At 42.0% G+C, this 27,656-nt stretch overlaps 1 protein-coding gene across 2 annotated transcripts; it reads right to left on the bottom strand.

Annotated features, from left to right (window-relative positions):
* On the bottom strand, nt 1-27,622 carry rbbp8 (retinoblastoma binding protein 8). Of its 2 annotated transcripts, none has more exons than XM_063206983.1 (19): nt 27,538-27,622; nt 17,672-17,800; nt 16,307-16,349; nt 14,061-14,156; nt 13,470-13,582; nt 13,034-13,106; nt 12,677-12,831; nt 8,898-8,987; nt 8,393-8,457; nt 8,108-8,187; nt 6,971-7,343; nt 6,502-6,613; nt 6,141-6,211; nt 5,643-5,733; nt 5,321-5,542; nt 4,450-4,510; nt 2,339-2,429; nt 1,578-1,719; nt 1-259 (listed from the first exon to the last, which is right to left on the bottom strand). In XM_063206983.1, exons 2-19 carry the CDS (start codon nt 17,796-17,798, stop codon nt 171-173), a joined length of 2,094 nt encoding a protein of 697 aa, XP_063063053.1. In that variant the 5' UTR covers nt 17,799-17,800; nt 27,538-27,622; the 3' UTR covers nt 1-170. The 2 variants fall into 2 exon arrangements, with proteins under 2 accessions (XP_063063053.1, XP_063063054.1); XM_063206984.1 differs by lacking the exon at nt 27,538-27,622 and adding an exon at nt 19,551-19,642.
* Between the last annotated feature and the right edge of the window lie 34 nt (nt 27,623-27,656).

The raw sequence follows: 27,656 nt of genomic DNA, 5'->3' as shown, positions 1-27,656 counted from the left end.
TTAAATATTCATTCAGTTTATTCAAAAACAACATTTTAATCTACAAAACAGATGAAATTCTTTAGGGAAAAAGTGCAAACTAAACATGAAAGGCATTTGTTCAAGACGGCAAAGTTGAGTGTGTGTCTCGCCTCTGAACCATTTGTGTTCCTTTTTTCCCCTTGCCATCTTCAGTCCTTGGACTTTGGGGAGAACATGGCCACGTAGGGCCTCCGTCTCCTCAGCCGCAGGTCCGGCTCTTTGTCCTCCTTGATGTAGCCTGGAGGAAGCAGTGTGCATTGCATTAAAGTGCTGCCATTTCCAGCAAAACATTTGCTCTTTTTTTTTTCTTTTTTTTTAAAGGCTATTTGCCTTTATTAGGATAGGGCAATTCAAAGAAAGATGGGTTAAGTTGGGAAATGACAGGCTGGATTCGAACCTTGGTCCTCATGGGCAATGATGTGCATACAAGTACGTACATAGAATAGAACAGAATAGAATACACTTTATTGTCATGCCAGCATGAAAATTGCCTTTGGTCTCACTGAATAAAAACACAAATAGACAAAAACACACATACAAATCGTTGCATCCACCCCCTCCAACCATCCACATCATATACTTAAGGACCCTCTCGAAAACGAGATTTTTATCTCAAGAGGCTATCCTCCAATAAAGAAATTTGAAATACAAGTCATGTAGTAGTTCCAGACCCTACACCTCAAGCTTTTCCATTGCTTTTCTATTGACCATGGACATTGCATTAGGTATAAAATAATATTTGTAGAAGTTGTTGATCTGTAGCACCCCCTGAGGGCAGTAGTTCAAATTCAGAGTAAAGAGAATGGGTAGAATCATCTAAAATGTTCAGTTTTCCTGTCAACTGCAGACCCTGTATAGACTGTCCTGTATGTTTTGGGGTCTTCCTATGATCTTTCCTGACATTGTCACCACTCTGGACAGCCTATTCTTATTGAATAGGGTGAGGTGGCCATACCAAACAGAAATGTTATGGGTAAGGACACTCTCTACATATATAATATGTCCTCTCCAAAATGTTGCAGCTTACTCCAAAAAACAACATTTGATTGGCCTTTGATGGAGAAGACGGCAAGATACTTACCTGACTCTTGCCATCTGATAAGCCCAGATGATGTAAATCAGGTTAGCAAGATACAGCTCTAAGTTTGAATTAGGCCAGTGTTTTTCAACGGGGGCGGTACAGCCCCACAGGGGGCGTTGGGGGGCCCTAGGGGGGCGTTGAACAGGATACAGTTGAGAGTGGGCGGTACTTAGTTATCATTGGGGGCATTATCCATTTGTTTTTTTGGATAAGGGGAGCGTTAGCAGGCTTATGATGAATTAGAGGGGGCGTTGGGAGGCTTAGGATGAGGCACAGGGGGCATTAGTTCAAAAAAAGAGAACCAATGAAGGCTATTAGGCTTACATATGTCCTCTCCAAAATGTTGCAGCCGACTCCAAAAAACAACATTTGATTGGCCTTTAAGGGAGAAGAAAGCAATATACAGCTCTAAGTTTGAAATGATCAAACTTAAATACTAAGTGATTATGATCCTCTCAGACTTGCACGTCTTTACCTCGTTCGACACACGTCTGCGTTGACGGGAATCCCACCTCCCAGAAGTTCTCTGGGGTGGAGGGAGGGATGTAGCGGAAGCGGTGGCGGGAGCAGGAGGCCAGCTTCTTCTCCCGCTCCTCTTCAGGGAGATCAGCGTAGTACTGCAACCAACACCACAGAACACGGTCAGATCCATACATACACATACAGTAAGCACGGTGATGGGCTATAAAACCAAGACATTTGGAATAGTATATGGGCCCTGGATTATGGCTTCTGAACCCAGGTTTCCAACCTCTGTACTCAACATTAAAAAGGTACACTGTGTAAGATTTTTAGCTGTTAATTTCTAGAATTCATGCTGCCCATTCACTAATGTTACCTTTTTCATGAATACTTACCACCACCATCAAATTCTAAGTATTCATTATGACTGGAAAAATTGCACGTTTCATACATGAAAAGGGGGATCTTCACCATGGTCCGCCAATTTGAATTTCCAGAAATAGCCATTTTTAGCTGCAAAAATGACTGTACTTGGGCCATATTAGAAAATATTAGTTTATTACTTCGTAAACTTTCATGAAAAGATCAAATGTGGCGATAGGTAACCCAGTTTCCATGCGCAGCATAGTTGCAGTACCTTTTTTGACCATTTCCTGCACAGTGTACCTTTAAAATAAAATTGAGCTTGTTATAAGGTGAAAACAGGATGATGAAGCATTGTCTGACATCTGATAAGCTTATCATGTGTAACTGGACTGGATGAACTGCACTTACGATTTCACACTCTTTACAGGTGTGGCCCTTGAGTTTCCTGCGCTCCTCTCTATTGCGCACCACGTCCACAAATGCATAGCCAGGCTCCCCCCTGCAGATCACAAAGGGAACTGATCAAGACCAAGTCTGGACACTGGACTGACAGACACACAGACTTCAGGAACAAAGATGATAGATTCCAGCTTCACAAAGGAAAAGATGTGCAACATTTCTGCAGGACTCATTCAAAGTCATACCATAGGTTCCAATTACACTACTCTCCAAAAGAGTTGTCGCCTATCCATCTGTTTGGAATAACAGCTAATAACCTGACTTTCAATTAATCACTTGGCTTCAGAAGTCACTCATATGAAAGCTACAACCCTCCCGAATGAAAATGTATGTACAAAAATAAATTTCATGCACCAAAGAAAGATTGACCCTTTATTGAACACAGACAGGGCAGATTTTCACAAGACAAAAGTTTTGTCGCCTATCGAACATAATGTGAAAATGAGCAGTCACTTCAAAACACTTCAAACACGCAGATCGGGTGTCATACTTGATCACTGATTCACTCACACCTCTCCAGAAAATCAACTTTGGCCTTAGGTGTATGTTTAGGGTTATTGTAATCATGGAAAGCAACACAATGAAAATCAATGGAGTTCAATGAGAGATGGTGACAGATTTGCTATTCGTAGAGCAATACATTTTTAACTTCATGATGTAATCAATGATAAAAGCCCTCACACACCAGCAGCATGCATGCAGCTCCACATAAGAGCTGTATCCCTCCCATGTTTGACTTTAGGCACCAAGTATTTTTTTCCAAATTCTTCACCTTTAACACCAAAGAAGTTTCTCCCACTGTCCTGTCTCAAAAAAGCCAGCCAAGAGTATGTCAGGCCTAATTCTGACAAAAATGAAGGCTAATGGGACTCAGACTCATAAGTCAAGATCCCAAGATCAACCATTTTAGAACTGATAGCATCAAAACTATATGGTGTTGGAGATGAAGAATATGAAAAAAGAGAAATGGTGCATAAAGTGAAACATGGTATGGATACAGCTCTTATGAGGAGCTGCATGCATGCTGCAGGTGTTTGAGGGCTTTTATCATTGATTAAATCATGAAGCTAAAAATGTATTGCTCTACGAATAGCGAATATGTCACCATCTCTCATTGAACTCCATTGATTTTCATTGTGTTGCTTTCCATGATTACAATGACCCTAAACATACACCTTAGGCCAAAGTTGATTTTCTGGAGAGGTGTGAGTGAATCAGTGATTAAGTATGACACCCGATCTGCGTGTTTGAAGTGTTTTGAAGTGACTTATCTGCTCATTTTCACATTATGTTCGATACGCGACAAAACGTTTGTCTTGTGAAAATCTGCCCTGTCTGTGTTCAATAAAGGGTCAATCTTTCTTTGGTGCATGAAATTTATTTTTGTACATACATTTTAATTCGGGAGGGTTGTAGCTTTCATATGAGTGACTTCTGAAGCAAAGTGCTTAATTGAAAATCGGGTTATTATGTATCTGGGATGTGTTCCTCAAGACTGGCTGAAAGTGGACAAATACTTAATGAACATTCTGTTGGTGGCCAGCAAAAAAGCTATCACAAGGAAATGGCTACAACCAGAAAGCCCAACACTTGGAATGTGGAGAGACATTGTGGTGGAAATATATAAGATGGAACAAATCACAGCCTATGTTAACCAGAAAATGGAACTCTTCTTAGAGCGATGGTTGAAATGGTATTTCTTTGCTCCAGCCAAGTGGCCTAACAGCCCAATTTTATAACTATGACTTCATAATGTAAAATGTATCCTATTGTATGAATATGTAAGTGACAAACTCCCTGTATGTACATAGTTCTGTTCTCAATGTGTGTTGTTTCCCACTTCCCTTTCCCTAAAAAAAAAACAATAAAATATAAATTAAAAAAAAAAAAAGAAAATCGGGTTATTAGCTGTTATTCCAAACAGATGGATAGGCGACAACTCTTTTGGAGAGTAGTGTAGACTCTATCAAACTGACAAGATTGTTAGTGAAATCACTCGTTTGACAGGTGGAATAAGGCTGAACTTAACCAAACTGTGAGCCTGTGAATGTCCACCTTACCTTTTATGAGGAATTCCTTTAGCATTTGCACCGGCTTCAGTTGCACGTGTACAGTGCTTTTCTGAAAACACACAAACATGAAGATTGTTAGTGGCAATCCTACACAGATTTACCAACTGTAGGCTTTGGCAATAGAACCAAATGGTAAAGGTTCAATTCATCTGTGAAAAGGTATTCATATACCACATCATCATGCAACAACAACAGCCCTCGACGTCGCAAGACAACACTGACAATAGAAGTTTCATTCAATAGCTTGCAAAAGCTAGGTCATTTTCTCGTTTGCAATCGGGATGTTGAATGGGGAAAAGTCAGCAAAAAGGTCGCTCTGCCTAGGCTAGAAAATTTTATTGTTTTCTCCACAGAGAACAGAGACGGGAGTTTGGATAATGAAATGGACCCATAGATAAGCAGGTACCATTGTGTGCAGAAGTGCTGACCGTATAAAAAAAATGAACAACATAATGATGACACAACTACCTCTGGTTATCTACCATCTGTGGACCACCATAATATTACACATATTTTCATGGTAGATTTTGATTTTAACTTTGATTGTTTTAATTTTATTCCATTTTTCATTATATTTTCTCATTTTTTAAATATTTTATTTTTGAACTGCCTCTGTGCATACATGGGTTCTAAATTTTTGTTTTCTCCTGACTGCGCAAAACTAGCTGCGCACAACTCAACCACTGATCGTTGGAAACGCTGTCTGTCAAAAAATTAGCTCACGTGGTTGGCTGCCAGTGTCTTGCCCCTCCTCACAACATCGTGTTTACAAACACTGTGAACCCATGTATAAAATACACTACAAACTGGCCTTGCCTTGTCTGACTGACACCAGAGAGTCATTCTAGTTTAAACTCACCATGTCCACCCATCTCTTCATCATCCTCCTCCTCCTCCTCCTCTTCCTCCAGCTGTTCTTCAGCGTCTTCATCCTCCTGGTGCTTGTGTTTAGAGCCATTGTGCTCCTCCTCCTCTTCCTCCTCTTCCCGGAAGCTGTGGTCCGGGGGACACGACTCGTACTCACCGTAGGCAGTCTTGTCAAAGATCTCCGCCAGGCTGTCATTCGCCTTCAGACCAATACCTGCATTTATATAATACACCAAATTAACAATGCCGTTATAACCAGTTTAAACAAAGAAAGAAAGAAAGATTTTTTTTTAAAAGAAGGGAAGGGTATTCACCCGATTTCTCGTGTCCGTTCCTGGCTCGCATCAGCATGCTGTGACTAAGGAAGGTGCAGTCTGTGTCCACAGTCTCCATCTCCCCTCTCATCTATAAGTGGTTGGACACACACACGCACACGCACGCGCACACACACACACACACATTCTCAATGACAATTCTCAAATGGTACTAGGACAGTCAAAACGGTCACTATTTTTGGTGAGCGGTCGCACCAAGCAACAAGCGATCCTAAGTTAAGGCGCAGACGCCAACTTTCTTTGTTTCCTTACCACAATTCTCAAATGGTGAAACTGATGTTTAAAATGATCAATTGATAACCATGCCATTATTATACTGCTCAATAAAGGGAAGCAAGTGTATAATGTAAACAATGAGTTTACCCCTTAAATCTAAAATTTTCATAATTTTTCTCTCTTTTCTCTTGTTTGTTGTACTACTATGGCTTCGTTGAACAGTATGATTGAATTGAATGTGAGCAATGGGGTCTTGTGTACCTCGTGTGGAGGAGGGCTGTCAGTGTCATACTGAGAGAGTGAGGCTCCAGGGTCTACACTCCAGCTCGGCTCTTTTGAAACAAACATAAACAAACAAACATATAAATCATGTCCATTTACCCATCATAAGCACTGCTTTGACTTTTGGCTTTTAATTAAAAGATACTATACATAGATGTATTCATGTCATACGTGTACACAGCGATATATCATTTAAAACATCATGTATTCATCATGTGTAATGATCGTTTTAATGCAACAATTATTGAGTCAGTAGTACAACATATTCATGTTGAGGGCAACATCATTTTTTGGAAAAAGTTGCATCCTCAAGGCATGCTGCCAGTGTGAGTTGTAGTACCTGTGGCGTCCTGCAGAGGGCTCTTGGAGCGTGCGCAGGGGTTGGGCTGCAGTACTGAGGTCTGCTCTGAGTCAGGATGATGTGCCTCTCGGCTCCTCTTCAACACGGGAGCCTGACAGCACACAGTATAAGATCATATGTGATTTACAGCACCAGGCAAGTAATAACCAGCACTTGTGTGTGAACACACTCTAAATAGGAATACATCTCTATGAGCTGTCAATGACAAATAAAATAAAATAAATATTTTCTAGGTTAAAAGCGCTGTAAAAATCACGTTATTTTCAGCTGATAGCGATCCAATTTTATACAAAACCACCAACAAATCCTAAACTTCCGTAAAGTTAATGTTTTACAAGACACGCATGCACACATTTTATTTACTTCATTTTGATTCCACATTACAAGTAAATATACAAATATCTCTCTCGCACGCACGCACGCGCACACACACAGAGTTACTAAGTACCTGTATGCTGGGCTGTTTGAAGAGGGCGCTGTCGTCCTTCACTTCCCGTGTAGCTCTGCAGGTGGGCTGCCGTGTTGTTGTTGTTGTTGGTGGTGGTGGTGGGGGGGCGAGACGTGGCCTCCTCTCCTGCCTCTCCTCTGGGGACAGGTCCAGTGGACGCTCACCCCCCTCCCCCTCCCCGTCATCTCCCAGGTCCGCCTGCCTGCCGCTGGGGCTCGTCTTAGCCTTCCTCTTGAGGGGTTCAGAGGGGGCGTTGCGGGAGGTTTGGAGAGGGGCGATGCGAGGAATGGCGGCCGATGATGTGTGGTGGTGCCGGTGCGAGAGCGGGATCTTACACAGCAGGGACGGGGAGGTAGTGTCTGGTTTGATAGGGCTGTAGTAGGTAGAGGCACAGAAAACAAGTGCTTTGATGAACTGTAGCACACAGAGTGCATAAACCAATATGAAAAAAACCCATCAAAACATAGTATCTGTAGCTGACGTATGTATTACTAAAATTACATTTGCATCATGGGGCAGCCATGGCTAAGTGGTTAGAGCCTTTAGTTCAGAGAGTTGCAGGTTCAAATCCCACCCTTACCAACACTTTCATCCATGGCTGAACTACCCTTGAGCTGCAAGGTTCCTAACCCCAAATTGCTTCAGGGACTTAAAGTAATACCTTGCACCTGAATATCTGGAAGTTGCTTTGGATAAAAAAACGTAAGCTAAGTGTAATGTAATGTCATTTTATTTCATGTCTGGGCTGAAAGGGCTGTAGTGGTGGCACACAGAACAGGTGCAGCTGGTACACCTGGAGCAAATAAGAGCTGTTCTGTTAACCTACAGTGCACAGTGCATTAAGATAAAACAATTACACGAAACACATGATGAAGACATATCATACAAACAGAGAGATTCAGAAACAATCTATGAGGTTCAGACCGATTGTTTTTGCTATCAGTCTGACTGTAGCAGAGAAGAGGCAATTTCAAAATCTCGCTTTTTTTAGTGGTGATACCGTTTGCTCTACTGTGTCTCAGGTTACATGCGAATATGGGAAAAAAACAAAGTTGTACAACAAATCTGTTGCTGTAATTAAGTATTTATTACTAAAATGACATTTGCATCTTTTTACTGTATGTATTAGACACTTACTGTGTTCGGCCTGATGCTTCTGGAGATGTCTTCTGACTGGAGTCTAAGCCAGAGACACAACTCAGTACACTTTGAGAGTCCTGCACACACACACACACACACACGCACGCACGGACACACACAGGTACACCCACAGGCACACACAAACACATTTTTCAATCCCCAAGCTCCAACTAAACAACGGGAATAATACAACAGAAGCTACAGCAAGGAAGAGTAAAAGTAAGGGGAAATGAAACTGCCCCTTGTTTTTTCCACCCACAGGTTCAGCTGCACTTTACACACCTCTTGGCTGATGTCCATAGCACAGGTCTCTGCAACCACAGCTCTTCCGTTGACCAATGAACCGACTTCTCAACACACACACACACACACACACACACACACACACACACACACACACACACACACACACACACACACACACACACACACACACACACACACACACACACACACACACACACACACACACCAATTAAAATGCAAATCAGTGTTTCCACACCAACCATTGTGAAAATTTTCCACCCTCCATTTCACAATTAATCATTGATCTCCTGACTCACTGTACCCTGAATGCAAACAAAACCCCCGGCTGAGGCTGCACGTGTATGATCAACAATTTTCACACGCTATAAGACACTTACATTCAAATCTTCCACAAAATAAGGAAACAAACATAATGCATGGATTGTATAACCAATAGAACCTAAAAGAACACTTCTAGCACTCTAGGGCACAAAATATGCTCAAGTATGTTAGCCAAAAGGAGGGCTAAAGTGTACTGTACTTGTAGTGGGGTTTACATCCATCTCGCACGTCTCTGGCACCAGGACTCCTTTGCCATAGCTGTGTGGCAGAGGCAGAGAGGACGGCAATCCTACAGCACCGGGACACAAACAAATAACAATGACTGCGGTTACATACTGGAAATATTCAAATCATAAACAGTATATTGGCAGTATTTGGTTTGCGCACCACTCTGAATAAACACTGAATTCATTCCAAATGTGTCTGTTTTCCAGAAATATTGCAACACCAACCACACACATCGCCCCTCCACACATGTAAACAGAATATTCCTTGGTTGAAAAGGAAAACTGAGAGAAGGGGGCACACCTTGCATCAAACTGTTTTCTTTATTTTTGTGCACAGACGCGTTTTGGCGTGTGCCTTCCTCAGTGTGCAACTAGGATTTTATTTGGGCCAGCACCCTCAAAATTAATCAAGAAACCTGAGTGATGCCTGCTACCTGCCATACTTGAAAAGGAAAACTGACAATATTCCTTTTGAATTGAATCCATAACTTAATACTAAATGCATGTAACTGCACTCAGTGATGCATTGTGCTTTCATTGTTAACATTGCATTTGTGTCGCTTTTCTGCAAGAGATACTGATAAATGGTTATGGAAATCATAGGGCAGACATGCGTGTAGCTACATGTCATTTGTATCCACAACACTACTTTGATTAATTCTGGACGGGCGCTCTCTGAAAAGCCTTAATATTCCATGCCGTTTGCCGTTTCTTTCAGTCTCTTTTTTTTTCTTACACCACACCGACCTTATTTACCCAGCTGCCTCACTGCACACACAATACAATATGACCCCATTTTGTGTGTGCCACACTGTTTAAAGCAATACTAAGTAGCTTTTGTTTTGGTCTCCGTCAGTCACGCTTCAGGTTTAGCTCTCCTAGAGAACTACATACAGTATATCACGAAAGTGAATACACCCCTCACAGTTTTGCAGATTTTTGAGTATATCTTTTCATAGGAAAGCATTACAGAAATTTCACTTTGACACAATGATTAGTGACCTTTTAGCAACATATTTAATCGCTTAAATTTCTTGTTCACTCAGAAAAAAACTAAATACAGCCATGAATGTTTGAACATGTACTCACAAAAGTGAGTACACCCCAGATTAAAATCCGGTAGAGAAGGGGCTGTGTTGGCTCGAATCGTCTCGAATTGAAACGAAATGAAAAGGGATGAAAAGGGAGGTCATCAGTGTGCGTTTCAACCTTTCTTTGCATTGAACTTTTACATTTTGAGTCTGCATCTGGCTTAAATAGATTGGTGTGAGATTTGAATGCAATCCTATGGAGAATATCAGGATCTGCTTCAGTAGTCACAGTGCATGTTGACATGCATGTTTCTTTTAGGTGTATTTCAGATTACCAATGTTGACAGCATTCATGCATCCCCAAACCATGTCAGTCCCACTACCATGCTTGGCTTTTGATAGGATAGACTGTTTTTGTAAAACTCACTTGTTTACCACCACACATGCTTGACACCATCTAAAGTATATTTGTTTATCTTGGTCTCTTCAGATCACACGACATGGTTCCAGTCATCCATATCCTTGGTCTGTTCATCTCTCTTGAGACCAAGATAAACAAATTTGCTTTAGATGGTGTCAAGCATGTGTGGTGGTAAACAAGTGAGTTTTACAAAAAAGGTATATCCTCTCCATATCCAAGCATGGTAGTGGGACTGACATGGTTTGGGGATGTATGAATGCTGTCAACATTGGCAATCTGAAATACACCTAAAAGAAACATGCATGTCATCATGCACTGTGACTACTGAAGCAGATCCTGATATTCTCCATAGGATTGCATTCAAATCTCACACCAATCTATTTAAGACAGATGCAGACTCAAAATGTAAAAGTTCAATGCAAAGAAAGGTTGAAATGCACACTGATGACCTCCCTTTTCATTTCGTTTCAATTCGAGACGATTTGAGCCAACACAGCCCCTTCCCTACCGGATTTTAATCTGGGGTGTACTCACTTTTGTGAGTACATGTTCAAACATTCATGGCTGTATTTAGTTTTTTTCTGAGTGAACAAGAAATTTAAGCTGTTAAATATGTTGCTAAAAGGTCACTAATCATTGTGTCAAAGTGACATTTCTGTAATGCTTTCCTATGAAAAGATATACTCAAAAATCTGCAAAACTGTGAGAGGTGTATTCACTTTCGTGATATACTGTAGAGGCTCACTAAACTTGCACTACTACTAATTACTACAGCCCATGTACGGTTACAAAGCCAATTCAGATTTTTTTTTCACTCTTAAAGTTGTATTGAGCCAGCCATATCAGAGACAAAAAAACTCTAGCAAAAGTGGAGATGTTTAAAAAAAAAAAAAAAACCTCCCGTTAGCAGTTAGCAGTTCAGGTAAATTGGGCCGGATAAGCATTGGGTGTCTCATTTCTTTTAATTCTACAGACCAAACTGGGAACACTGATGATGGGCTAGACCCGAAACGTTTGTCACCCGTCTGTCGGTTTTATTTCCTTTTTTTCGGCTTTGTTTAATACAGTTTTTGATTTTGCATTCAGCTCCAGTGTGCGACTCCTTTCTTCCTTTTCATTATACTGCTCTTGGAATTACGCACCGAGCGATACGCACAGGATAAGACATTGGCGCGGACGCCACCCCACCATTACAATTCTACAGACCAACCACCACAAATGTACTGAAATTGTTGCAACATTACTACTCTATCTGTTTAAAGTCATTTGAATAGCATAACACTTTTTTGATGGGCAGGGGGAACCCTCATATGGAGAGTGACAGAAGAAAGTAAATTTTCAGTCTTGTCAAAATAAGAAATCGTCTAGATAAAATAAGGCTGATACCGTTTTCAGATGTGATAAAAACTGGAAAAACAAATATGTTTTTAGGTTTGAATATGTGCCTTAAATCTGGAAAAACATAGTTGTGGCAACATTGTGATGTTTAAATACCTAAAAATGCCAAAAAACCCACCGGCCCATTTTAGCTGAACATGTTAAAAATGCTGAAAATGGGCCGCCCTTTTCAGGTAATTTGGGCCGTTTTTTCTATGGGAATTACCATTCATATTTTTTTCACAAAAACAAAAACAAAGTGTGACCATTATTGAAGATGGAGGTGTCAGGGGAGCTCTTTTAATGAAGTTGTGATATTTTTTTGGAAACAGATGTGTTGAAAACAAAAAAAGGAAAAATATTAAAATCATCACTAATTTTGTTTTTATTTTGTGCAATTCTTAATTTCACCATTGAAATGAATAGGTGGCCCATTTTACCTGAATGCATTTTTTCCATCCAGGATGACACACATGACACTAAAACTTCTGAAAATGTGTAATTTGTACATTAATCACCTTGTTTTCGTTATGATATGGAAAACTATGAGTCACTTTATGCAATCAAACTAAACTTTGGGTAATGTATTGATGTTCTTCCTCAGATTTCATCCGTCTTTCTGAATTTGCCAAAAAGTGGCCCAATTTACCTGAATGCACCCTATATAAACAGAGATAAAAGGAGACTTGAATGGCACTCTCCTTACCGCGCACAGGCTTAACATATTTATGACAGCTGTCAGCAGCATATTTATGCGTATTTGCCTATGATGTGAAGGAAAATATTTTGCTAAGCGTAGAGAAGAAAAAATGTTCGTTTATCAAAATACCCGGGTATGTATAAACAGGCCCCATAGTAAGGCTTAAGGTCTTCCGCTATTGCTTGTTGTATTGAGCCTGCACTACACTTCTTGCTGCCTTACCCTTGGAGCCCTGGGAAAGAGGCCTCTCAGCGTAGCGCACGTGGCTGTGCTCCCTCCTCCTCTTCATCTTGCTGATGGCGGGCAGCGTCACAGAGTGCAGCGGGGAGTCAGGGATCACACCGTCCTCTGCCTCCGACGACAGGGCCTGTGGAGAACTAGACACGCACGCACACACAGACACGCACGCACGCATACACAGACACGCACACACAGACACACAAACACACACACACACACACAGAAGGGGGGGGGGTCAAGTAATCATGAATGATGACATCTCAACAGGGCCCACACCATATTGGGATTGGATACCTGCATTTAACTTTCTTCTATGTGAACAATGACCATCAGACTCACTTGCTTTCCTGAAGACGTTCTAACCGGAGATTAAGCTTCTTGTTTTCTTCCTGAAGGGAGTCTCTCTCCGCTCCTGAGACAGACAGACAGACAGACAGACAGACAGACAGACAGACAGACAGACAGACAGACAGACAGACAGACAGACAGACATTTCAATGTAGACAACTCTGGGAATACAATCTGAAGTGGTCCAATTCAGTACAAGACACTGATACTGAAAGCAGAAAGGAATACCTCAAGTGACTTCACACCAGAGAACGTTTGCATTTCAGTAATCACACTAATCTCTCTCACACACACACACAGACACACACACGGCTATGCTACAAAACTAAAGCAGAAGACAAAACTACTCAGTTTTGCTTTTACTCCATTTTGCTGCGGTCTGATTTGAACTACTTTCTCCACAGCTGAGTCAATGTGAACAGCTCACTGAGTTCTGAGAGGAGCTGCTGGTTCTGTTTGCAGATGGTCTCGAATTCCATCTGCTTCTTCTTCATGTGCTTCTCCGTCACGGCACAACGATCACACAGCCCTGCCCGCAACCTGCAGAAAACACAAGAGGAGAGGACAGAGAGAGAGAGAGGAGAGAGAGAGATAGAGAGAGATAAGAGAGAGAGAGAGCACATGAGAGAGAAAAAGAAAAAACACGAGAGCGCGAGAGAGAGAGAGAGAGAGAGAGAGAGAGAGAGAGAGAGAGAGAGAGAGAGAGAGAGAGAGAGAGAGAGAGAGAGAGCAAGAGAGAGAGCGCGAGAAAGAGAAAAAGAGAATGAGAGAGACAGAATGAGGGAGAATGAGAGAGAGAGAGAGAATGAGGGACAAAGCAAGAGAGAGAGGATGTCAAAGAGATTAGCAGACAATTGCAATAGGGCAGGTGAGGTACAAAAAAGATGGATAGTGTGGCAGCATTAAAAAAAATGTCCGATCACACAGACAATACTGGCTACGGTGACTGAGTCACACAACTACCGTACTCATAGTACTGTCTAAAACCCGTCAAGGTGTTTACTCAGTAAAGTCACACCTGTCCTCCAGGACCTTCACATTGTCCTGCAGTGTCTTCTGCTGCTCTCTCAGCAACTGGTTCTTATTGTAGAACTCTTCCAATCTCTGGGCATCCCTGCAATGGGAACAAGAGCAATCAGACATGGCAACCTGGCGCCCTGGTCATTGCTAGATAGATACACACATGATGTTGTGTGTTTGGCGCCACCCACAGGCAGTGCAAAACACTGCACACAGACAGACAGACGGACAGACAGACTCATTATATCCCCGAAACGCGGAGCGTCGGGGATGTAATGGTTTTGCGTGCGCCGCGTCCGCCGCGTCCGCCGCGTCCGCCGCCGCGTAAGGTCTTTCGTGTTAACGCGATAACTTTTGAACGGATGTTTGGATTTGACCCAGATTTTTTGGGTGTATGCTCTAGGGCAGGTTCATGAACTGATTTGAGTTTGGAGGTCAACACTTTCAAGATGGCTGAATTCAAGATGGCCGAATTTTTGTTTGGTCCATAACTTCTGACCGGGTGGATGGATTTGTCCCAGATTTGGTGTGTGAATGCTCTAGGGTAGGTTCATGAACTGCTTCGAGTTGGGAGGTCAACACTTTCAAGATGGCTGAATTCAAGATGGCCGAATTTTTGTTTGGTCCATAACTTCTGACCGGGTGGATGGATTTGTCCCAGATTTGGTGTGTGAATGCTCTAGGGTAGGTTCATGAACTGATTCGAGTTTGAAGTCAACACTTTCAAGATGGCCGAATTATTGTTTGGCCCATAACTACTGACCGGGTGGATGGATTTGTCCCAGATTTTGTGTGTGAATGCTCTAGGGTAGGTTCATGAACTGATTCGAGTTTGGAAGACAACACTTTCAAAATGGCGGAATTTTCATTTGGCCCATAACTTCTGACTGGGAGGATTGATTTGCCCGGTAACACCTTATTTTAATGGTTCACCATTTCAGTGAATCTACCATATTAGGTACAGTGTAATAACCAATGTAACAATATTTGATACCATGTAATACTAGTGTAATACCAGTGTAACAATATGCAATATCAGGTACAGTGTAATAACGAGTGTAACAGTATGCAATACCATGTAATATAGTGTAATACCAGTGTAACAATATGCAATACCATGTAATACCACGTACACACAAACACATGATGTAAGTTTAAAAAATGGCGGTGTTACACTGGTATTACATTGTATTAAATATTGTTACACTGGTTATTACACTGCACCTAATGTGGTATATCCACTGAACCATTACAACAGTATTACCATTTGCCCCATTTTTTGCTTCATTTTCACAATAGTCGTTTGGTTTTAAGCCTTTGCACGTCATGTCACGTCTGCATGCATCATATACGTTTACAAAATGGTGGACGGGAGTGGTAGGAATGATGGGGGACTGGAAGCGTCGCGTTTCGGGGATATACCTTAAGCAGTCGAAGGCGACTGCACAGGCAGTCTAGTTGGCATTGAAAACATTCACAGGCAAATATCTACTGTATTTACTGCAATGTCAAAACATCGGAAGGCTCTGTCTTTGATCCCAAACAAGGTAAGACCCATGTCCTCCAAAAACAAACTAGTTTGCTAGTTGGACCAATAGGTGCATATGGTCGTTGCATATGACTCAAAATATAAATGTCAATCCTTTTCAGAAAGACAAACAGGAATAGGAGACATATTCTGTTTGACAAAACAGTAAAAACAATATGTTTGTTACAGAAGGTTTCAGAAGAGACAAACAAGGTTGCATGTCTATTTCAAGGAGAAAGACAAAAACAACCCTTAAGGTTAAGCTTTTAAGGTCAGAAGAGATGAGACAGGTAGCTCTTCCACTGAACCGTGGCAGGAGCCCTTTAGCTTCTGCTTGGTGTGAAAGGGGGCCTTTGTCCATGATCCATCCCAGCCCCAGACACCTGAAACCCCAAACAACACACTGGGCTGAGGGGAGTCAGCTGGAACGGTAGACTTCGGACGGAACCAACGAAAAACACTTTGCACAGCCAAGCGGAAAGCTTCGCTCCAAATGGGGTAAACTTAACTATAATGTCAAGGTCTGTGGGAGACATCCAGCCAAAACCTGAATAACACCCACAAGTAATAAGCATATAATTTGATAAAAGAGTGTGTTGGCCTGAGCCAAATGGAGTTGACACCACAGAGAAGTCACACAGCATTACATTTTTGCACATTTTGCCGAGATTCTCTGAGCTACAATGAGGCACTTCAAAAACACTTAGGCAACTTACAAGCATCTCTCTTTCTTCAGTTTGGTCACTTTTGCCTGAAGACCTGTGAAGAGGACAAAACTAGGCAGTTAGAGTACATCGTAGAAACATGTTTATAACAATAAAACATGCCAACATAATAAACCTGCACATGTTCATCATCATTTCTAGATATTTCCCTACATCCCTAGAGCAAGTAATTTCACTAAATACTGTTTTCACAGACAAAAATAGCTCAAAACATCATTGGCAGTCTGCCATTTCCATTCATATTTTGATGTTCTGCTTTGCCTCATACCTCTAGAAGAGGAACAAAGCTTTACTATTTATCTATTAACAAGTCTGTATCTGGCTCCAGTTATGGCCGCAAGCTCACATAGCACAGACTGAAGAAATATTTAATGTGGCAGTTTTGGTAGTTTTTTTTTTTTTAAATACTGTATGTTGTAAAATGTTTTGGAGTGTCTATCACATGTGAGTGAGTGAGTGAGTGAGTGTGCCCCGACTCCCTAGACCTACAGGTGTTGCTGTAATCCAGCAGCAATCCGATTATCCACCTCCACTATTCTGTCCCTATCAATGGCCATGAGTGACCACGGCCACTGCTTGTTGGCCAACCTGCGAGCAGACAGCACTCTGGCTTTGAAAATCTTCGACAACCTCACACAGAAACCAAAATCACATCGGTGAACTACCCTGCCAGCCGTCCTGAATGAGGCGATTGTGAGGGGGGGATGTTTGAATGAGCGACGATATTCAGTAGCCATTTTTTTCCTGTAAAGAACTACGGAGCTGCGGACGAGGCTAAAGAAAGGGGCCTCCTCTTTCACCAAATCCATTAGGGAGCTGCTTGGAGATACCCCCACCCCTCTCAGTCTAAACAATGATCGTTCTGTGCTCTGCAAAAGGGCGGAATTCTGAACCGAGTTGAAGGTTTAGTCAGTTGCGTTATTTTCTGGGTATACACATGTTCCTCTCTATGTTGAGGGGAAAAAAGCTTCTTTTCTACGGTTTCATTTCATTCTACACATACAATATGCTATCTTTTACCAGATGAATTCAGATATCAAATATGGAAACCTCCCTTGCTTTATTGAAGGAACCATCTCAGCGACTATAGACTAAATTGTTATTTGACAATTTTGGCACTGGCATTTTTGTGAGCAGCCAGTCTCATTTTGTCAATTTGGGTGTGCTGAATTCCAATTTTGCTTAATATTGGGGTTGCTGAATTATCATTGTTTAATTTGTGAAACAACACGACCTCTGATAACCTCAATGCAATTAAAAAACTTGGGCCAGTCGTCCTATGCATGTCAATTTTGGTGGACATAATGGAGTGCACAGCAATGCTATGCAGCAATATTGTGTTGATTAAATGGTCACCTTGAAGCGCACTGTCGTGGCACTCCTTCACTCGGGCCCACAGCTCCTGAAACAGATCAGCTGAATCGGAGGAGAGCACTCCACTGCTGCCTGGACTGCCCCCACTCAGGCCCGGACTACTCATCATGTCTAGAGGAGAAGAGAAGGGGGGTTGAGATGGAGAGTAGGAGGAGGAGGAGGAAGAGGAAGAGAAGAAGGAGGAGGGGGAAGTGGAGGAAGAGAAAAGAGAAGGAGAAGATGATGACGAGATGAAGATATGGAATGGCCAGGGTGAAAAAGAAAGACAAGGAAGGTGAAGACAATAAAGTCAAGAGAAGAGAAAGAGAAAGACGAATAATTTACATCAGAACAGATCAGACAGAAATGAGAATTCAAGTCTGAAACTACAATATTGGGAAAAAAGGGTGGACAATACATTTCTAAAATGATCTCCTGGTTAAGGCTACTTAAATACGAGGGGCATTTGAATTTTTGTATCCCGTCATTTATCCAAGAGAATTTCTTTTTTCGTTAATTATTTAACAAAATCAACCACATCTTAACATCTGAATCTGTGACTTCCCTCTCTTTGTCATTTATGGGTTCCCACATACATGGTCGCCCTCTTAACCACACACGCACCTACTGTACACACCAAAATCCCCAATCCAGGATAACCACAGCTCTGGGTCTGCAGATTTAGATCAGCCCTTGGGCTACCAAACCTAGCTCTGCTGTGCTTTCTCTAACACAGTCTTTCTCAAACTTTTACTGAGCAAGGACCACTTTGCCCCCCCCCCCCAAAAAAAAAACTCTTCAGGGACCACCTGTCAACTGCACTGGCACTTGATGGGTGCTAATTTCAATGCAGATCACTCACTTTTTATTCACATTATTGTGGTGAAACTAAGACTTCAGCTATGTCTAGTTTTGTTATAATGTTACAAATATAGCTTACTGCTAGCTTGTCTTGGAAAAGAAGAAATCTCCTCTCAGCTCGGTCGTGGACCACACTTTGAGAATCACTGCTCCATTTATGAGCAATTATGAGAATATACTGCAGAAAAACTAAAAAAATGGTCTTGTCTAGACATGTGCATGTGTTAACACTTCTAAGTTTTACAAATATGCAAATAATATCAAAGAATGCTGAGGCCCAAAAATATGCTCATTTGTTTACTGGCAGAAAAAGAGTATCAGTTTTGATCCAAAAGCCTGATTTGCTGTGTCCCTTTGGGAGAATGCATGGGTTGAAACCTGACTCCTCACCTGTGCCATAAAGCTATATTTTTCACAGCATTCTGACTATTCCATTCCCATCTACAGTATATAGTATCACATCTCACATGCTAGTCTCGATCTTGTCATGGCCTGCCAAACACCAAAATGAGAACAGTTCGCAAAATGACATCCAAATTAATTCATAGCCTGCAGTGGTGGAAAGTGAAAACCTAGATCTGAACCTGCATTAAATCCTCACAATTGTGTTGTACAGAGTTGTTAAGCAACAACTAATCATTCATTCATCTCAGTTCATCAATACTGTTATAAAGATCTTATCGGAGTTAAGTCTGCAGTGCCTCAACTGAGCAGCTAGCCCAGTTAGTACTGAGGACCAAAGCCATGGCTGAGGCTTCCCAGGGACTCTGCTTCTTAAAGCATGTTGGCTGCCTGGCATCCATAGCAGTAAAAAAAAAGGTGGACATGATTGACAACAGAGAACCTGCCTGCGATTCCAGCACCACACAGCTGAGCTGACAGGGCACACCAATCAATGTCCAGTATGTATCGATCCCAAAATGGTGCGTTGTACTACAACTGCCACTAAAAAGCAAGCCCTGAAGGCATCTCCTTTTGCCACCACCCCGAGTCTGACATCCACCACATTCCTGGTACTCACCTATGAGTAGGAGGACTCAGTCAGATGGAGGAGGAGGAAAAACAATCCCAACCGGGTATACAGTAGAGGACAGCAGGCAGTGCAGTGTGTTTCTTTCTGTCTTCAATCCCTCTGCATACCTCTGATCCCATACACTGCAGTGTGTGTCTTTCATCTGACTGGCAGGGCAGGTTATAGCACCCTGCTCACTACTGGGACCTGGGACCATACCACACCACACCACACCGCTCAGGCTGGCTCAGACAACTGGTCCGACGGGTTTCTCTCCCCATCTGAGGGGAAACCGGTCTTGCCGGTCCCTCCCTGTCCTGTTTCAAAGGCCAGGCAGGCAAGCAGGCAGGCAGGCAGGCAGGCAGGCAGGCAGGCACGCAGCAGCAGCATGTCACAGCCTGGTACTGAGGGAGAGGCCTTCAGCATAGCACAGCAGCGCCTATCACTCCTATGGCCCACATTAAAGACAACACGGCCTGTGCAGCACCACATATGCCTTTTGTCTGTCTTCATTTAGGTGCATAGTGGTGAAGAAGAGACATGACACTTTGATGACAAAGCATCTTCCTCAGAGTTCATGAGAATGCTCTCCTTTATTCTATGCTCCTACAGCTTTTCGGACACTTACTCACTCGCGCGCAATCCATTCACTCATCCTTCACGTACCCACTCGTCCCATTTCATTGTCAGACACAGACACAGACACACAAAAGAGGTACCGGTACGTGAAAGGGCCCTATTACCGCACCCGATGATTAAATCTGTTTGGGCTTGTGGATACACACACAGGGCTCATCTATTACAAAGACAAAAGAAAAGAAGAGATTCAGCCCTCAGATTAACAAGTCATAGCCTGAAGGGGTGAAAAATCCCCATTGCCGCTCCTCGTACCTGGAGGGTAAGGAATCAGGAGAAGAGTGGATTGATGACGGGACTGACACTGTCGCCCGCCCCCCTGACGAAAAAATCTATTTATAGTCATTTTTAAGGTGTGTCGCAGGCATCAATCTGCACCCCACTTCTCAGCCAGCACCTGCACCGACACATTGGGACGCTTTCATCCAAAGCAACTTCGTTATTTTACAGGGTATTGGTTACAGTCCCTGGAGCAATGTGGGGTTAGGTCGGTACCTTGCTCAAGGGCACTTCAGCCATGGACGGAGGTGTATGGAGAGGTAAGGGTGGGATTTGAACCTGCAACCACAGAGACTCTGAGACTGAACCCCATTCCACCCCTTAGCCCTTTGCCTTTCCCCTTCCCCTCCGTTTCGCGCTCTCACGCAGGGGTAGTGCTGTCCCAATTCACGCTTAGACAGAGGGGAAGGGGTGAGGAGAAGGGCTTTCTACCCCTTCAAACTGAGATTTTCTGAAGGCACACTTCAAACGGAGGGGTAAGATGATTTCTCCGAATGCATTGCGAATGCATTTAAAAAGATGCGGCATCCACAAAGCACACAAACATAAGTATTTTTCACCGTAATTTATGGCTGTACAGTTGTAATAATTGTTGCAATGTACTAAGTTTAACATTGTCCCAATGTGTAATAGTCATTTTCTCCATGAAACGCACATCTTTAAGGTCCAACTAATGCATGGAAGTTGTGAAGGAATTGCGAGGGTCTTCGGTCTTGCGTTTCAAGCCCTACCCCTTACTGCTTCGTTTTAAGGGACGAGGGGCAAGGGGAAGGGGTAAAAAAATAGAAATGGGATTCTCTGCTGCAATCCTCTGATATTAAGACCACCTCCCTAACCATTAGGCCATGGCTGCCTCCCACCAGGCTTGGTACAGGCTTAAAGCTTAATCATTTCTACCTATTTTCTTAACTGCTCTTTCACTAGCTTTCTCCCATGCCGCTTACTCAAACCTGCTTTCAGACACTATAAGAACGCTACTAGATCATTAGTGAATGATTGATTCTCATGCAAGCGCTGCTTTGAATGCACAAATATCACTTTATGACCAGACACACATTAACGCAGGCAGGTAATGCAAATTTTGTGATGATTGAGAGATCACTCAAGTCAATTCTGTACTGCTCAATATGAGTTCTTTTACACTTGGGAATAGAAACACACACACAAAGCAGCAGGGATTAAAGCAAAAAAAAGTCATCTGACTGAACTTTTTTACCGGTTATGCACCCGATTGAGTATCACTCCGTAACCCAACGAAAACCAGCTCTGCCCTCATAATGAAACATACACTGGTTTTATGCAAGGAATGGTGCCAGAGCCAGCACTAGGCATAGGCAGAAAGGGCAGTCGCCTAGAGCAGAATAGGCCTATGTCTTGAAGGCGTCAGTAATACCAAAAAGTGCCACAAAATCAGAACTTCAACCAACATAAAACTTAACACTTCACATTAACAATGAATATTCATTATACACTCAGTAGGCCTATATACACACTCAGTATGAATGTACCTGTAGGTACTAGATCAGATGTGCTCAATCAGATGTAGGCCTACAATGCTATGTTTACAGATGTCAATTTCTAAAAAAAATTTAGAGATTTTTTTAAGTAAAGAGGGAAAGGGGCAGGCCTATTTTGGTTATTTCCTCTTATTTCTACCCATTGTTTATGAATTGTTCACAACATTGTGCAGAATGGATTCACAATGAGTGTTGCTTCAAAATGGTCTAGCTGATATCACAGAATTAATGACTTGGAATTGCAATGCGTTGATACAGTGATCCCGTTGTGTGTTTTTTTTGTAGTAGTAAGCTATATTTTGTCTTTCACATCAGAATGGGCAAACACTGTTCTGGTGAAAGCACTGGTGCGCATAGCTTGCAGTTGTATTTCTGACATTTAAAGAAATACACTGGTCATAGCAATCAGAGGGACAAACTAGTTGTTCGTTATTTGTATGTTTTTCACTATTCATCCTGTTACAAATAACTTGTTGTTGTTTACAAACAGGGTGCGGTAGTCTACCCCTTGTGTTCTACCGTTTTGAAAACCTATGGCTACCGTCCGGTACTTTTTTTGCTTGTCGATGTGCGGTGCCAGGCAGACGCTTACCAAAACGTCCCCGATTCCTACACGCACTCGTGTTCTCTTCTACAAGCTGACACGACGCAGTCACAGACATACGTCTATTGTTGTTAACAATGTATTGTTAACAAAAGTAACACACTTTCCAAAGCTTGTCGCGCAACTTTCCACTCGAATCAAGACAAATCACCCACCTATCAGTCCTGAGTGCGCAGTGCGCAAATAACTGAACTCAAACGAAGCGGCGTATAGTCCGAGAAGATGGGCACAGACGTTGAGCCACTCAAAAACAAGCACATACACAACTGTTGCTGCACACTATTCCAGTTAGCAAAAATAGCATCACACAGTAGCCTACAACAAGCCTTGAAAGTGAAACAAACACCGAAACGGCATTTATTGACCATGAGTCCACCCATCAGAACACTGCTTCCCAGAACAAGACGTGGCATAAAATATTGGCTCTGCCAGGGATAGCATCCGTGACCCCTGTAAAATGCAACCCATTTTTAACTTATTTCTTAAATATATATCGGCAACAACAAAATTAATATGCTACGATTACAGATGAGACTGTAAATGATCCGTTGTCAGAAAGACAACTAGAGTCAAACGCGCTAAACTTTGAGTATGAAAGCATGGTAGCCTATTACGCATGGTATATCCTAGCTAGCTGCCAATGATAGCCGTCCCATTGACTATGAATAATGTTAGTAAAAGTCACAATGCTTAAAAGGAAAACCCTTCATGAAAAGGACATCATGCGCAGTCGAAGTAAACTATTATTTTTTTCTAACTATCTGCCACGGCAGGTACAATGATGATTGAAACGTACGTCCTACCTTCTTCCAGCTATATTCCATGCATATGCATTATTAGCCCATATTGGAATATCAGTCCAACTCCTTTAATGATTGACATCGCAGTTTAAAGACATAGTATTACACTTATTTTCTTTTCTTTTCTGCCATCAGCAACAATGTTGGCTATTTGTTTTTTTAATCTCTCGCGCTGCGCCGCAACCGAATTGTTGACAGCTCGTGTACTTTTTTTTTTTTGGAACACGGAAGAACAGGGGATGGCTCAAAACTACTGAGTGAATCTGTTATGACACCACCGGTGGTGGAGTGTATAACTAAATCCGTACACCAAGCACCTCTCTCCCCTTCTCATGACCAGGAGTGCTCTCGATTTGAGTTCAGTTGGAAAGTAAAAATTGTAAATTAATTGACATGAATTATAAGGACGGAAATCCGTCCAAACGAAAATCCAGTTGACGGAAATCCGTCATAGCGACGGAAAACTTTAATCCCTGAAGCAGTCACTGTTCTTGCACCAGAGGAGAGACTGTGCTTAAAAGTGAGAGACAAGGGTGAAGCAAGGTAAACAGAATCCCATGGCAGCATATCACGCGAAATGCAAAATCAAAAAGACAGGTGTGCCTGTAAACCACTTCATCTTCAGTCAAGAGTATACCGTGAAATCATGCGCATGGATCCCTTCCAATCGGACACTGGAGACAGTATTCTGGCTAATAATAATCATAATAGGCTAATAAAGTTAAACTAAGATTGAAAATGGAAAAAAAATGTGCCAAAATGAGGGGGTAAAGCTGACAACACGTCAAGTCATTTTCTTTCTATTATTACATGGCATGAATTAACTAAATTGACAAGGTTAACATTCTATTTCACACCATGAAAAGATTTCAAGTTTGCGGATATGTTGACTGGATTGTGTGGCTCATATTTTGCCCTGCTCAACTTGGCTGCAATAATAACTGATTATGGCTAAGCAAGCACGAGTCTTTGATGTTCTGTTATTGTGGCTGATATGATTACCTTTAATCCTTTCTGTGGTAAATAACGGTACCAGATGCAGTGAATATACAAGAGAGATTTCGTGAGGTGAGGTTCTACTTCATGAGGGACACTCCACAGCACGACAAGCGGTGACTTGTTGGGTGGGGCATAACCAAAAACATACTTTTGGGACAAGCCTGTGCCAGCCAAAGGCATTTCAAAAACAGTGGATTCAAGGTTTCATTGTCTTGTCTACATTTCACCCGGATGTGACCAACCTAACAATTAGAACACTGATGCAAAATTATACAGGATGTACACTAGACATTTTTTTCCTATAAACTCACAATTAACAAGACAACAAATATCCTGAAGCATGAACCCAATCTTTCACATGATGGAATACAGTCACATTCATCCATAGATTCTAATATTTTCAGTACAATAGCCTTTCCCCATTTCAGACTAGCACAACAAAGCAAAAGTGGATTTTCAATACTATGGAATCTTCACTCATCTCATGTGATTCTGTGCCTTTTACGTCTATTTTGCTCTTAATATTATATTTAGTGTGACTTTCGCAAACACACACAACACACACACTCACACACACACACACACACACACACACACACACAACATTAAACTGAATGGGGGAATGTATGCTACGTAAATTTAGTCAATATGTTTTCCACAAACATACTGTATTTTATGACAAATATATCCTGACAAACTGGATTTTCTTTCAAAGAAATTCGTGGTATGATTTGACAGCTCATGTCTTGAGAACTCACCTAGTGGTGAACTCCACAAACATTTATCCTCCGTGAGCGTCACCTAGTGTGAAAATTAGGCTACTACAGCAACCCATGTTTGCAGTGAAATTAATGGTTATATGGCTTATCCTTTTGTTGGTTTGGTTTGGTTTGGTTTATTTATGGATATATTCTGCAGTTACAAACGGTCGCAGAAAAGACTAACTTAAATGACAGGCATGACCATACTTATAGCTTGTTGCTGCTAATTCTTAACAGGTAATAACCAAACCAAACAGTCACTCCAAATACCGCAGTACTGTATGTCTTTCTTTATATATATATATATATATATATATATATATATATATATATATATATATATGTGTGTGTGTGTGTGTGTGTGTGTGTGTGTGTGTGTGTGTGTACACACACACACACACACACACACACACACACACACACACACATATTAGAAGAACAAAATGCCTAAAGACACAACCTCTAGTATTACACTATGTAAACAGATCTGTTATCTTGTTGTTACCACAGACCTGTATTAACCTAGACTGGCAATGGGCGGTTCTAGCCAGTGGCAGCTTTTCGGATTGACAGGGCGCAGCCATCTTTGCCTTTTTCGCGCCCTGTGGGCGCCTCCCACAGACGTAGCCCCGCCTAGTGGAGACTATCGCAGCTGTGACCCATAGGAATGCATACGATTTCAAACGGTGATTACAACGTTATCAAAGTGGGTTTCAATCATTTTTTGTAAGATTTTGACAAGTCGTAACGTCTAAATTCTCACTCCACTAATGAAATAACCCTCACTACCTCCAAACGGTTTTTATTAGAGAGAGCCTGAAGCTGAGCGGTCTTGCCAGATCGGGCGGTTTCCCGCCCAATCGGGGCCGTTGAGGAAAGCGGTCTGTGGGTAAAAATGGACGAAAATAATCAGTATTATCTGGCAACCCTGAAGCCGACTGTTTTCGTTGCCGCTTATGCAGGTTTGTGGATATTTGTGACACTGAATCGCGCCATGCTTACGTTGTGTAAAGCTTATTTTATGTACTTAACTCAGATGTAATGACAACTGTGTATATAGGTATGTATATTTCTTAAATAAGCCGTACGTTTTCAGTGAAGCTACCGGTAACTGTGCTATTATTAATACCCCCCCCCAAGGACGCTGAAGGTAACCTAGCAACAACACGGCACAGCACATTGCAGCTGTGAAAATAAGGAGCCACTTGAGAGCGAGACTTTTCTAGAACATTAATCTATACTAGAGCTATTGTTCTAAAGACGTTACACATGGCCTGGCCCAACTTAACTAGTGAACCAGTGTTGCAAAAAAAATATTTTTTTAAAAACCCATCGGTGCATGACGTCATTACGTAATTACGGGAGTCTCCACCAAGATGGCAGACTACGATTCTGAGGCTCTGAGAAATCCGAAAATTTCGAGGGGCATTGGGAGGGAAAGTGGAAAACAGCGATCCTAGCGGTTACGTTCCAAACACCAGGGTAATCCTATTGAAACTCCCATAGACAAGTTTTTTAAAAAATCCCACAAAGATATGACTTGGAACTATAACACCAGACACATTTTTCAGCGTACACAATAGCATGAACTACTACCTGTGAAAATCTTAAGTCATTTTTTGCCCTTTTAAGAAAAATAGAAATTGTGCCAATCTGGTCGGAAACGGACTACAGCTCCCAGCATGCTGTGCTCGCGCCTCGTTGACAACACAGAGAAACAAATGAACGCGAATGAACGCAAGTTCTTCGCATATCTTCACATTCTTGTAATCCTATGAGTTCCACATTGTCTTCTTATTACACATATATACACGCGATCATTTTGGTATGGTTTTAAATTCTCTAGTAGATATGATGGCTTCTGTGGTGACGAGTAACCACCTCTCTGGCTCATGTTTGGCTATGCTAATTTGGCTATGGTAATTACATGGAGTAAACAAGCCACACATGCCAGTCAGTGTAGTTCTGTATTAGCTTTTTAAAGAATATTAAAATCAGCTCAGATCAGTGAAAAACCGAACATTTTACCACCTGATTCGATAAAACGGGCCAACATGCCCATCATATGATTGCCACTACTTCTACTTCGTCGTCAGGGCCGAGATGTAATTTTTCAAAGAAAAAAAACATTTATTTGTTGCAGGGGGTTGGAACGTTGCCAGCAGGGGGCGATGAGATTACTTTCCCTCCCTATTGCCAGTCTAGGTTAATATAGATCTGTTATTGTTACAGCCTCTTCCTCCTCGAAGCTGTTTTGCTACCATGTCAAGCTGAAGAGCTACCAGCCGCTGAACTTCATACAGGATAAAACTAAAGACCAAATAGCCAACTTGAGGTTATACCCAGCCGAAATATACGACACGCATTATTACATGTCAAAATATAAAACGGTTATATTACCTGAATACTGTTAAAGTTTGATAGCTCAGCTACATCTTCACCTTCCACAAAAGTTTCATAGTGCGCGCGCCATAGTGCATTGTGGGAAGCAAACATGACAATATCCGGTTCCTCGAGAC

The sequence above is a fragment of the Engraulis encrasicolus genome, chromosome 9 (assembly GCF_034702125.1).
Source record: "Engraulis encrasicolus isolate BLACKSEA-1 chromosome 9, IST_EnEncr_1.0, whole genome shotgun sequence".
Classification (NCBI taxonomy): domain Eukaryota; kingdom Metazoa; phylum Chordata; class Actinopteri; order Clupeiformes; family Engraulidae; genus Engraulis; species Engraulis encrasicolus.
This window is presented reverse-complemented; position numbering and strand designations above follow the sequence as displayed.

Bases quoted from the DNA above. Each gene is read 5' to 3' on its own strand.
- rbbp8 (XM_063206983.1), bottom strand. From the start codon at position 17,798: ATGATGAGTAGTCCGGGCCTGAGTGGGGGCAGTCCAGGCAGCAGTGGA. The intron at 8,988-12,676 runs GTAAGGCAGCAA...CCGGTGCTGTAG, and splicing joins TCTTTCCCAGGGCTCCAAGG to GATTGCCGTCCTCTCTGCCT. The intron at 7,344-8,107 runs GTAAGTGTCTAA...TACCTACTACAG, and splicing joins GAAGCATCAGGCCGAACACA to CCCTATCAAACCAGACACTA.